General features: G+C 38.4%; 1 protein-coding gene across 2 annotated transcripts; it reads left to right on the top strand.

The window, feature by feature from the left end:
• Positions 1 to 707: 707 nt before the first annotated feature.
• Positions 708 to 12,845, top strand: opn4xa (opsin 4xa). Of its 2 annotated transcripts, none has more exons than XM_029444497.1 (10): positions 708 to 886; positions 1,679 to 1,815; positions 7,520 to 7,653; positions 7,991 to 8,194; positions 8,286 to 8,457; positions 9,561 to 9,722; positions 9,962 to 10,069; positions 10,159 to 10,333; positions 11,202 to 11,345; positions 11,470 to 12,845. In XM_029444497.1, exons 2-10 carry the CDS (start codon positions 1,682 to 1,684, stop codon positions 11,881 to 11,883), a joined length of 1,647 nt encoding a protein of 548 aa, XP_029300357.1. In that variant the 5' UTR covers positions 708 to 886; positions 1,679 to 1,681; the 3' UTR covers positions 11,884 to 12,845. The 2 variants fall into 2 exon arrangements, with proteins under 2 accessions (XP_029300357.1, XP_029300356.1); XM_029444496.1 differs by lacking the exon at positions 708 to 886 and adding an exon at positions 1,480 to 1,588.
• The last annotated feature ends 219 nt before the right edge of the window (positions 12,846 to 13,064 follow it).

The raw sequence follows: 13,064 nt of genomic DNA, 5'->3' as shown, positions 1-13,064 counted from the left end.
AATATTGAGTGAGGATCTCAGACTCTGTCCAGAGGGCCACGGCCGCTTCACTTCTCTTCAACTCTTATCGTGATTAAAACCAACAGATTTTACAGTTTTCAAGGGTTAATGATTGACACACTGTCATAATCCTTGTAATTCTATAAGCTCTCAAACATTTAATTCATCACAAAAATATATATACTCACTGTTATATATCATGACAAGTGACAGTGTGTAAGACGAACTGGGAGATTTCTGGGGGGCATTTGAGTCTAGAAAAGTGCAGTGTGGAGACAGTTTAAAGTTAAGTTTAAACAGAATTGAGTTTTTTTCTTATTTGTCAAGTTTTAGAAAAAAGAGAATTCCAAACCAAACGCTTTGTAACAGAGATACGGTGCTAAGAGCAGGATTTCTCTTCTGATCGGACAATAGGTAGTAAGATGTAAAGAACTGCAAAGGTTAAAGGGCCAAAAAGCCTCAAGAAAGTGTCATGTACTGACAAACAGAAAAGAAAAACTATTTGTGGAGCCAAATGCATGAAACTCAGAGACCGAAATATGCATTATGTATTTGTACTTTTGTTTGCCAGATATGTTAAATCTCAATCACTGTGAAACTAGCCGCAGGTGCATGAGCCTCATTTCTGGTAAACGATCCAAATCAAGTGTATAAATGCAGCTCTGATCTGCTCTGCACACATTCTCACCACACACTGTGAGGAAACGGTGTAAATGTTGACCTGTGTAAGGCAACATCAGGCTTGACTTAAACATTGATTTCCTAGCTTTGTAAAACTAAATTTGCTGAATTATTATTTATTATTAAGATAATATGTCGTTCACTAGCGACGCGTAGCTAGCGTGAAATTCCTCCAAACAGCTGACGTGTTAGCTCCCAAAGCTAAGTAAGTAAACAACGAGTTTAATTGAATAGATTGAACACCCAATTGTATCCAATTCTTCATCTAAGGAATTGAAATTCATTCAATTGTTGTTGAGATATTTCAGTCAGGACCAAAGTGGAGGACGGCCAACCTACCGACAGACAATCTGACATTACCAACCACAGAGCCATGCTGTTAGGAGGGCAGCCAACCAAACACACATACTGTACTATACAGTGTAGGCACTAGAACAGTACTGACACCGACAGTAGTCCCTGAAACCCAAAATGTCCTGTTTGAAAGTTCAACAGAGTTCACAGTTGAATCAACAGTGAGCAGGAAACGTGGCGATTTCCTCTGATTTCCTATAGGAAAAAAACTGGGTTCAAAATGTGAGCAAAATGAAGAGAGGCTAAGAAAATGTAAAAATAGATGTAATGTATCAATTATTAACACAATGTAATGTTTAAATGATCACAAAGAAACCTCAACTAAGACAAATTGACACGACCTTGAGCCAAACTGACTCGACTACGATAATATGATGTTGACATGAAGGATGTCTGAATACGCTGAATATAGAGACAGTGTTGCAGACGCAGGATGTATGCCATAACGTCTTAGTTTACATGCTTGCCTCTGGACATTTTACTTGCTGATCACAAGTACTTTTACGTAACACTGGAGAGTTCAGTCGGTCAGAGATACGGAAAGGAAGATCGGGTTAGTATGAGAATCATTGAGACATGCTGTACATAAGGATAGACCCTCTGGTGCTGACATCAGTGTGTGTGTGTGTGTTTGTTGTTACAGATAATGGACGTGGATCACGGATTCTATCGGCAGGTGCATGTCCAGGCCCACGCTCACTACATCGTTGCCTTCTTTGTCTTGGTGATTGGAACATTGGGTGTTACTGGGAACGCCTTGGTCATGTACGCCTTTTTCTGGTAAGTGATGGCAAAGAATGTGCTTGTCTGTCATTTTCCAATTTAAGAGCTACATTATTTAATCACATTGGCTTGCCTTTAGTCAACTGAGAAATTAATGCATAGCCTTTATAAGGAAAGTCTAATTATTATTCAGAATTAATTTAACACGCATACTTAAATCCAGTTAATCATATGAGAATGAAACCATTAATTCTTTACTTGTACATGTCAAATATAATAACTGTGTATTATCCAACCAGAAAAAAAGATCTGCTGAGCCTTTAATTACCATTTTGCTGCTGCTAGTCATTTATTTAAGAATGTGTATACAGGACCCACACCGATTAATAGTGCCTGTATATAACCTGAAAACCAGGCTCCTCAGTTCACATCACAACGTGTCTCTCCTACACATGAACTGTACATAATGCCTTATAAAACCATTGATCCCAAGAAATCAACTGGAGCAGACAAACTCGATTTGATCTTTTTAAAGGCTTCCACTCCATTTATCACTGAGAAAAAAAAACACATGTTTAATCTTTACATTTGAACTGGTATACTTTCCAGTATGTCGAAATCTGCTTATGTAATTCCATTTTACAATGGAGGAAACAACAGCAATCTCAAAAATGATCCGCAAATAATCAAACTTCCCTGTTTGGCAAAAATCCCAAAATCACGTACGTATTCCTTACTTCCGTATTTCTTTCATAATATCCTGTTTTGAGTCCTCACCCATCTGTTTCATACCTATGCATACTGTGGTACCCTCTCTGCAGTTGCTTTAGTTGTATTTGTTCTTATTGGGACAAAAAGAAGCATCATGCTGCTGTTTTCATTGACTTCATTGGCTCTACTTGTTACTGCTCTACATTTTTAATTTGATTCAATTGCTTGTAGATGCTTTCAGAATGACCTTTGAGAGATTTCATTATGTCAAAGCCAAAAATATCCAATCAGAGCTTTTACCAATAACAAAAGGTGTTCCACAGGTGTCTGTTCTGGGCCCTGTCTTGTTTACAATTTATATCAGTAATATTGTCTCTTCTCTAGCTGACTGCAATGTTCATCTCTACGCAGATGACACTATTCTGTATTGTTTTGCTGACTCTGTACTTGCTGTTAAGAACCTACATATTTCCTTTGGCGCTCTTCAAAATGCACTTGTCAACCTTACACTAGTACTAATTCAAGAACAACAAAGTTAATGTGTTTTTCAAGAGATATTGATTTCAACAATCTACACTTATCCACACTGAATGGTAACAATATTCAGAGGGTCACAGAGTATAATTATCTAGATATTTGGCTTGATGATAAACTTGCATTTAAATAAATCTCATCACTTAACTGCTGCAAAGAAATGGCATCATTGTAAAGGAGCCGATCCAGCTTCCCTTTGAACTGACACTCTCACTACCTCTGGACGATTTGAGACGTTGATCTCAAACCATATCACCAATCTTTCGAGTATTGCCCTCTTTTGATTTGTTTGTATTTGTGTAGTTCTCAGTTTTTGACATCATTGCAGATGAGGAAAATATAATAAGTTTCGAGCCTTTTCTATAGACAAACAACTATGTCTTCTTTACTGTCTTTGGTTATCATCCGAGAAACTAGTCTGGAAGAAGGAACAGCTTAAAAATGCAATTTTTACAGTTGTTCCATAATTTAGATTTTATGCAAAGCCTTATTTTGACTATTTCTCCCTCAACATTAATAACACTTTGAGTTGAGTTGCTGAGTTCTGATTAACAGATGGAACACATTTCAATAAATTTCAGGAAAACATAAACAGGAAGTAAAGCATCATGAGGAATGCTGCATGATGCTGACATGCTGCTTGCACGACACAGCCCACATTGACTTCCATTTATTCTCAAGATTTACAAGCGATTATGGCCTCATATATATTTATAAAGAACAGCTATTGTAAATAATGTAACTTCACAAGTGTCTAAAAATAGTTGTTTATTAAATAAAAGTTGGTTTATGTGGCGCTCAATGACCATGTTTGTGTTATTAATGTCACATGGACCCCATTTCCTATAACGTTCTAAAATCTTATACTATTCCAATGTTTACATTAGTAGAGAATATTTAATAGTCAAACTTAAAATAATGAAATATCCTAAATGTTTTCTTAATTAAAAGTATAGATCAACAAAATGTACTTAAAGTATCAAAAGTAAAAGTACTTGTTATGCAGAATGGTCTCTTTCAGAGTATTATTGTATATGTTGATTTTATTTTAAGTATTTTATATAATGTATTGCTTTGTAGTTTAATCTATAAGAATGCATTTTATGGGATACATTTGAAGTAACTAGGAAGCTATCTTGAAGCTATCGTGGAGTAAAACGTCCACTATTTCCCCCTGAGATGTAGTGGAGTAGAAATATACATTTTACACAGCATGTTTGAGTTATCTGACTGGATTAAGATATAATATATCTAATTGAATATATAAATCTATTGAATATCATGAATAGTGACAGTGAACTGAAGAGACTCGCTTCAAGCAGTTCATGTGATGTACTTTCATCTCTGCACAGTACACCGTTGCAGAGATTTATGCATTTAGAGGATGCATTTATGTCACGAGCACAGGCACAAAGGTCTTTACACCAGCCTCCAGGCATTCCATAGCAGCAAGCAGAGATTTTCTAACTGTAATAAATGAATCAATAATTCAGTCTGTGCCACCTAAATCACATAAAGAGGGGTAAGCAACCTTAAATAACCAAGGTAATCAGGGTACTAATACTGTATGTGTCGCTCATATTTAAATGTTTCCACTTCCAGTGACACGCATGATGATGTAGCCTGACCTGCCTCATTATTTTCCAGCCAATAAAGCAACCTAAGATAGCATTCAACGGCTTTCATTACTTGGTGGTAGAACATGAAGCTGTCTCACTCTTGTGCGATGACGTTGTTATCTGACTTATTTTTTGACATTGACGGGAGCGACCCTTTGGTTTTGAATACAGACAAAACTCTCATGTTAATTTCTGCATACTTTTTCCACTATAGTTAAAATGAAATGCTCTGTCCGATATAGCATTTATACCAGTGTGTGTGTGTGTGTGTGTGTGTGTGTGTGTGTGTGTGTGTGTGTGTGTGTGTGTGTGTGTGTGTGTGTGTGTGTGTGTGTGTGTGTGTGTTACATACAGTATATGCACTATGGCTACTCCTGGGTGTATATAATATTCCACTGAAGGCAGTGAAGGGGCCTGGGCCTGACATGTTTTCTGCATTAAGGTCCAACCTCCAGTGACACACATCCATCTCAAATGTCGCACCACTCGATCTCCATTCCAGTCACACTTCGGTACATACCCACTCTCGTGCATGTAAACACACAAAGACACTCCAACTTATCTGTCTGGGATGTTTACTCTCTTAGTCTTTTACAGTCAGTGGGCAGAACAAAGAGGACAATGCCCATAGGTTAAATATTCAGTGATGGAACTGTATGAAAGCTGGTCTACGGTTTAGTTATTAAGAATCATTATATTTCCATGTCACGGTTAATAAGTATTGTATTGTAATACAGGTGTGTAAAATGTTCACTGACACAGATTACGCTGCTAACTCACAGATTATAGACATCAAAGGCTGATATGAATAGTTCATATTCCGAAAACCTGCATTTACAAGGAGCAGAACTAGATTCAGGTGATCTGATTTCCCCTAGCTTCACCAATAACAGAACATTCCCACACATTGGTAGCCCTGCCCACAGCCTGCCACTGTTTCTAGAAGGCTTGATTTGATGTATTCGCTGTAATTTACACAGACTGTTGCCAAAAAAAGCAATCTGTGGACCGTGACCAACTCAAAGATTTAGAAAAAGAACTGGCATCATCTGTTGCAGGCTCCATATAGACCGCCAGTATTGTTCATAACACTTTACATGTACATGCAAATGTGTATCACAGGTTTTCATGAAGTGAGATTGTGTGAATAGCAACATATTTAGTTTGCCCTAAAAGGCTCCGACAGTTAGCTTCTTGTTAAGCGATGGCTGACGCAGTATTCGCTAATTTAACAGAGGGAATGGATTATGTGGGTATCTATTTCAACTGCTTGTTGTTTATCTTCTGAACAATGTGGAAGAGCAATGTCACTGGCAGAACTGATTTAAGGGAGATTTGAGGGAAGATACAAGTTGCTATCAGGGAAAAGCTTGAGATTTTTTAATCCGTAAAACAAATCTAATGTTGTGGTGTATTTCCTTCTTCAGTCTTCGATTAAAAACACATGAAGGTGCTGCTTTGTTCTGGGAGATTTACCTAGCCGTGTGGGTGTGGGGGGGTTACTGTTCATGTGTGGATTAATTTGTCATTTTCAGGAAGTACAGTAGCTGTGCTGGACTCAATAAGGGAATAAACTGTCAATACAGCTTGGATCTTATGGATATCCTCTAGACATTTGGCTTATGATGTTTCCCAGCTGTCCTCCCAACTCATCTCAATTTAAAGGTCATTTTTAATTGGAGTCCTCTAATAAAGTGTTCACTTTGTCCGACTCTTTTCACTGCAGCTGCCAACACACTTGCCACCATGTGCCAGCAAGGGAGTCGACCGAATCCAATAGTATTGAATGTCTGTTTGTGTTCCTCCATTTTATGTGCACAGAACTGTTTTAGTGTGTTCACTTATGATCTTATGATTCCCCCGGTAAGAGTTGCAATCTTTCATCTGGACTTGCTTTAAGAGAGTAGGGCTCTGCTGGACATCATATATTATTCATGCTAAGTATGACTTAGTATTGAGTGTGTAGCTTGTTCCGACTGCATGTGGATTTTGCAGTACGCGAGAAATGCCCAGATGTATAATAGATTAACAAGAATTTCTAAGTATAAGATTGAGTTTACTGAACACACTCATCCACCCCGTAATACAATGTGTTAACCGTTGGATACAATTGTTAGGAATGATGGCGAATGAGCAAAAGAGTGGGACCTCACATATATAATGTACTTTAAAACACATTTAATATAAAAGTATTAATTGTCTTAAAATAAAACTACAAAAAATATTAAATTAAGTGGAATTCAACGGTAGCTGGTACTGGTACCGTTGTGATCGATAGTCATGTGATGCAGAGATGACTTCAGTGTGAACAGTCTGCTGGTAATGGCATACACAATCTTTCATTTAATAGGTAGTATGAAGTACATACTGATTGAATAATATGCAGTACAGACATGCGATTTCAAACAGAGCCTAATATTATTGAAAGTGGGTGTAATGAATGTGCCATTGTAATTGATTCCCACTCCCCTGCCTGTTATAGTAAAGGGGGGTGGAATTGATTTCAGAAGGATGAGGATTTGAGAGTTATTGGATGGATATGAATCCTTGCCCCTCTACATGTCTGTACACACAGCTCTTGGGAAAAGTAATTTAAAAAACAACCTTTCAAAACAATAAAACTCTCATTGTAAGGAAACCTTCCTCTGGATTTTAATTCACAAATACAATCTTTACATTCATCTTAATATAGTGTGGTTTAGTTTCAAAGTAGAATAACGTAGTAACTATAATAATCTAATAAGAAAGATTACTACACAATAAATATGTTAAGCTGTAGCAACAACAAAAAGATTGTTATTGAGTTGAAAAGACACATTTGTACTGTAGATCTCCAGCCGTCTGTGTTTCAACAGCAACATTTTTATTTGAGACTTTTTAATCCTCATGTGTTTCAGTAACAAGAAGCTACGGACTCCCCCCAACATTTTCATCATGAACCTGGCAGTCAGTGACTTCCTCATGGCCATTACACAGTCACCCATCTTCTTTGTTAACTCCCTCTACAAGGGCTGGATCTTTGGTGAAACAGGTATTTTTTGAAACATTCAATTATACAATATGTACTCCTATATGGATTAATCAATGTTGTTTATGTATGGAGAACATCTGCTTTACCAATGTGGGTGTTTTAGTGAGTTATGTCAGAATCTGTGGCTGCTGTCATGAGAAATGTATTTAAAAATGTGGTAAAACAGATCATCGCATTTATATGACATGATGCTCATGTTAGCATTTAGTCCCTGATCCCAATTAACCTCAATTCTGAAACCAAACCTACACCCAGGACGATATGAATAATCCTGACTGTTCATATCACTTATCTCATGTAACACAGACAATGCTTTCTTCCTTCTTTTCCTCCACAGGCTGTAAAATGTACGCCTTCTGTGGAGCTTTATTCGGAATCACTTCCATGATAAACCTTCTGGCCATCTCTCTTGACCGCTACATTGTCATCACCAAGCCTCTGCAGGCCATACGGTGGACCTCCAAGAGACGTACTTGCCTCATTATTGCCCTGGTCTGGCTGTACTCACTAGCCTGGAGCCTTGCGCCCCTTTTGGGGTGGAGTAAGTAACTCTTTTTGTTCAACTATCCTCTGTTGATACTTGTCTTTAACCTCTTCCTTCTTATCAGTCTTTCTTCATTTTATTTCTCAAGGTTCGTACATACCAGAGGGCCTGATGACTTCATGCACATGGGACTATGTGACATCTACTCCTGCCAATAAAAGTTACACTTTGATGCTCTGCTGCTTTGTATTCTTCATCCCTCTGGCCATTATATCCTATTGTTATCTGTGCATGTTCCTGGCAATCCGCCATGCAAGCAGGTGAATGAATTAACCTAGGTGAATATGCAGCACTTGAATGCACTAAACACAAAAATACTTGAATTGTCGTCATTAAAAGCAAGTCTACTTAATAACTGTGCAAACAGCATCATATCGTTGAAGTGCAGACTATAGCATACATATACATACATTAAAGCAGCACTATACCTTCTACTGTCACATCTTCATCTACAGTAATGTGTTTCAGAAGAGGCTTGACATTACTGCAATGCAATTTGTTAAAAGTAATCACAAGTATGTTATGTATATTGTGATGGTGGCTTCTGAATTTCTCTTTACTTCTTCATTTGTGCACATTTTTTGCACTTACTGTATATTTGACTAGTTTTTTTAGATCCTGCCTTCTGTGTGCTCCCTCTGTAGCTGTTACATATTAGCAAATTCACCCCTCAGCATGTGATTGTAGCCGTTTCCCATTTCAGCAGCAGCTTTGATGACTGAATATGTCATAGTGGGTTGAGGAAGCTATCCTATTCTATATGGTCCTTCAAATGCAGCCAAGGAAAAGGTCCTTTTATTGCTCGTGGACACAACCAAGTTACATTGGAATTGGCGTTTAGTATTTACCTTTAGGGCAACATTAACCTAAAGGAATACCTGCGACGCAACTTCAGTGTTGCTCTCTGTAAAGTTAACGCCGATATCTTGGGATGATGCTATAATAAATGTTGGTAGAACTTTCTCAGTTAGACTTCGTGCCTCTGATCACTTTTAGCTGTCTAGTATGCTACTCTTTGCCTGCTCTGTCCAATTATGGTAAATCAGTTTCTCTTATTTAAATTAAAATTTTCCATCCTTATAATGCGTTTCCAATCCTCTTAACAATAACGAGCTAAATAATAATTCAAGTCAGGGAATAAGAAAATGAGATGTAGCCTGTTTGTTGCCTGCCGGCCCTGTTTTTTTTTTACGTTGTCTACTTTGCATGCATCTCACTGTGTCTGCATTTGGGTCCACAGTGCTGCATAAGTTACATAAAACAAAACAAAAACACATTAACATGGATATTATTTTTATGCATTTTAAATATTTAGCCTCTGAATAGACTTATACTACAAAATTCCTTCTTTCCCTCCTAACAGAGATGTGGAGAAGCTGGGGTATCAGGTGAGGAAGTCAACCCTGATGCAGCAGCAGTCCATCAAGACTGAATGGAAGCTGGCCAAGATTGCCTTTGTGGTCATCATAGTGTTTGTGCTTTCCTGGTCGCCCTATGCATGTGTCACCCTCATCGCCTGGGCTGGGTAAATATACAGTATGACAAGGGCTCTTTATGATCTAATCATTTGTTTGAATACTCTAATTTTGTTGTGTACAGACAGATTACAGATGGGTAGATACAGGCAAAAATAAATAAATGGGATGCTTGGTTGTACTGTGTAATTCATTTCAGGCATTAACCATAATCCACATCTTGGAGAATAGAATAGTGTTGTTACAGGAGATACATTTGTACTCTTTACGAACACTTTATACCTTTCAGATATGCAAGCATCCTCGATCCCTATTCCAAAGCTGTTCCTGCTGTTATAGCCAAGGCATCAGCCATTTACAACCCTTTTATCTACGCCATCATTCACTCTAAATACAGGTGAGTGCATTCATCCAGCTAATCAGTAACCAAAGCTTGAACAGAATGTAGAGGGTTTTTTTTTGCTGAGAGATTATTTTTATCAACAGGGACACCATGGCAGAACATGTTCCCTGTCTTCACTTCCTAGCCCAGGCCCCCAGGAGGAAGTGCATATCGGTGTCACACAGCGAGTCCTCCCTCAGGGACTCAATGCTGAGCAGACAGTCGTCAGGCTCCAAAACCAGGTTTCACAGAGTGTCCTCCATGTCTACGACAGACACAGTGAGTTTGGATTCCGTACAAGGTTTTTAAGGAGTAGAAGCGATTACTGTTACGATGTGGACCCAAAAGCAGTTCAGCAGACAAGTGTATTAACGAAAGGCAAGCTTTAATTAAACAAGAGCCGAAAGTATAAAAGGCAACAACAAAACAACGGCGGGGACAAGCTATACAAAAATACAACAGGTAAACAGTAAACTGAAGACACGAGGGAACACGAGGAGACCGCAGAAGACACCAGGTAACGTCACTGACGATGCGACAAGGCACACTGGGGCAGACAGGGATATTTACACAGACACCAAACAAGGGAACAAAACACAGCTGGGTGAGAAAGGCAAAAACACAAGGGCAGGGAGAATGGACACAGGAGGAAAACATTAACAATCAGAAGAGGAGGGAAAACACACAGACAGAATGTACAACTAGACATGACACAAGGGGAGTGAACTCTACAAAATAAAACAGGAAACAGAGTATAACCAGATCGTGACAATTACAGGACGACTAGCATCATCAGGGGATGTGTTGACAGAAATCTGAAATCCAATGCACAGAAAGTGACGTTCTTTTCCGTGTTGGTTTTAAACCCTGTTTTTATATAGTTGGCTTATGGTAGGCCGGGGGTTAGGGTTAGGGTTGCGCGCTTACACAATTACACCAAACCAAATTAAGCACTTTAATGTTTCTTTAAATATAATTACTTACTTTTCCAAGTCTTAATAAGTCGCTCTTCAAAAACTAAATGAACCAGCGTTCACATCGGCATCATTTAGATCCACCACAGAGAAAGAAAATATGTCACTTTTAAAGCTGGTTCTCATACATTCTTACCTTGGTTTACATACATTACTGTTCATATCCCTTGTAGCAGGTTTGGAGTGATGTGGAGCTGGACCCTATAGAGCAGAGCCATCGCGTGAGGTCCAGCTATTCCCTTGGAGCTCTGAGGGACAAAGAGCAAAGGTCATTGGCTAAGCAGACCAAGGGACAGGGAAGCCACAGCCAGCAACAGGTAGGGTACTTTCTAATCAAGATATCTTCTGATTCTAATAACCAAAAGTCACAGCCTTTAAAGCCATAACATGTCAGCGCAATCATGTCAATTACTTTTGTATTTTATTTCAATTCTATTCTAGATCCACGTCCCACAGCGAAGCTCGACGAACAGATGTGATCACACCCTGTCGCCCGACTGTATCAACACAGTAATCCCCGCGGCCGTGGGGAAGAGAAGGGAGGAGAATCCTGAAAGTTGGAATAACGACAAGAAACAGGAAGATGAGCAAGAGAAAGAGGGGGAACATGAACAGAGAGAGGCACAGCACGTTCAGAAGGAGAGAGACGAGAAGGAGCTGGACTCCCTGGACAATATCGTATGTGTGCACTCCCAAGCCGTCATCAGACTCGACTTGAAGAAAGGCCCTCTGGAACTTGGCTACTGTGAGGAAAAACAAAGAACACAGACGAGGCAGAAAGATCTGTGGCTCGATTTACAGCCTCCGGACCAATCTGCTCAAGTATTTGAGTCTGTGCAAAGATTTTTAAGCTAAATATTGAATGTGTTTATTTATCTATGTCGCTGTGTGTGGGTGTGTGACTGTGACACAGCAGAGGAAAGTTTCTTTTTCAAGAATGGTGACTTTTAAAGTTACCTTTTTCTCCAACTGTTTAGCAATGCAGTGCAACCAAATACATTTGTTTAATAGGTTATTGTGCAATCGTATACACAACTGTTTTGACCAATAATCCTGACACAACAATCCCGCTGTTCGGGCTTCTTTGATATCAACACTGTCACAGTGAAACAAGGAAAAGTCTTACAAATGGAACCTCAGCTTAGAATTACCTTTAAAATCATTTTCAGAAAATTATGCACTTTTGTCAAAGAGGCCAAGAATCAACTGTATCAACCAATTAAAGGACCAACAATATTAATGATCAACTCTTTTTATTTACTTTGTTATGTGAGGAAACAGATTATATACATGCGTTTACTTTGTAACCAATGCTACCTTTTGCTCATTTAAATTAGCAATGAGAAAATGTGGTTACTATTTCTTGTGGATGAAATCATTTACGGCTATAACGCATTTATGAGTCATTGTAGAACTCATTATAATATATGTACGGCGTCATAGACCAGTGTTTATTTATATGTAAGTTGTTGACATTTTGTGCTGTATCATGAGTTCAGGCACAATAGTAATTATGCGTTATACAACACAAAACGTGCATTCACTGCAGCTACTCTGAAAACAATGTTACATATTTAATATAAAGCATTTTGCTAACCAAAGACAGTCATAGTGCATTTCAGCTGGCATGTGCCATGTAGCGAGTCATAAGGACACTTGATGCGCTAATGTATCACATATTATCATGCGTTATGATTTTCTAATAAAGGCTGCGTGTTCTCAGGAACAGTATCGGCACGGCAACAATCACGGACATTTTGCACCTTTATCTTCTCTTCTCTTGGTGCTGTTGTTTAATTTTAAACTAGAATGGTTAATCATGTGTGTATTTGTTGTGGGAAATAAACTTTTCATATAACTCTGGACAGCCCCATATTCTTAAAGCTTTCAAATGAAACTTATAAACGGTATCATACCACTTCTTATAATCGTACCACCTCATGGAACATAAAAACCCAGGAGATTTCTTCCCCTTTAATCAAAAGCATAAAACACATTAACAATTGCATTTTTACCACTTCAGAGAAAATGTCTTT

This window comes from Cottoperca gobio, chromosome 12 (assembly GCF_900634415.1).
Source record: "Cottoperca gobio chromosome 12, fCotGob3.1, whole genome shotgun sequence".
Taxonomy (NCBI): Eukaryota; Metazoa; Chordata; class Actinopteri; order Perciformes; family Bovichtidae; genus Cottoperca; species Cottoperca gobio.
The sequence above is the reverse complement of the archived record's forward strand: the minus strand, read 5'-3'. Positions and strand labels throughout refer to the sequence as shown.

Coding starts and splice junctions, on each gene's coding strand:
- opn4xa (XM_029444497.1), top strand. CDS start 1,682: ATGGACGTGGATCACGGATTCTATCGGCAGGTGCATGTCCAGGCCCAC. Junction 8,195..8,285: donor TGCGCCCCTTTTGGGGTGGA/GTAAGTAACTCT, acceptor TTATTTCTCAAG/GTTCGTACATACCAGAGGGC. Junction 10,070..10,158: donor ATCATTCACTCTAAATACAG/GTGAGTGCATTC, acceptor TTTTATCAACAG/GGACACCATGGCAGAACATG.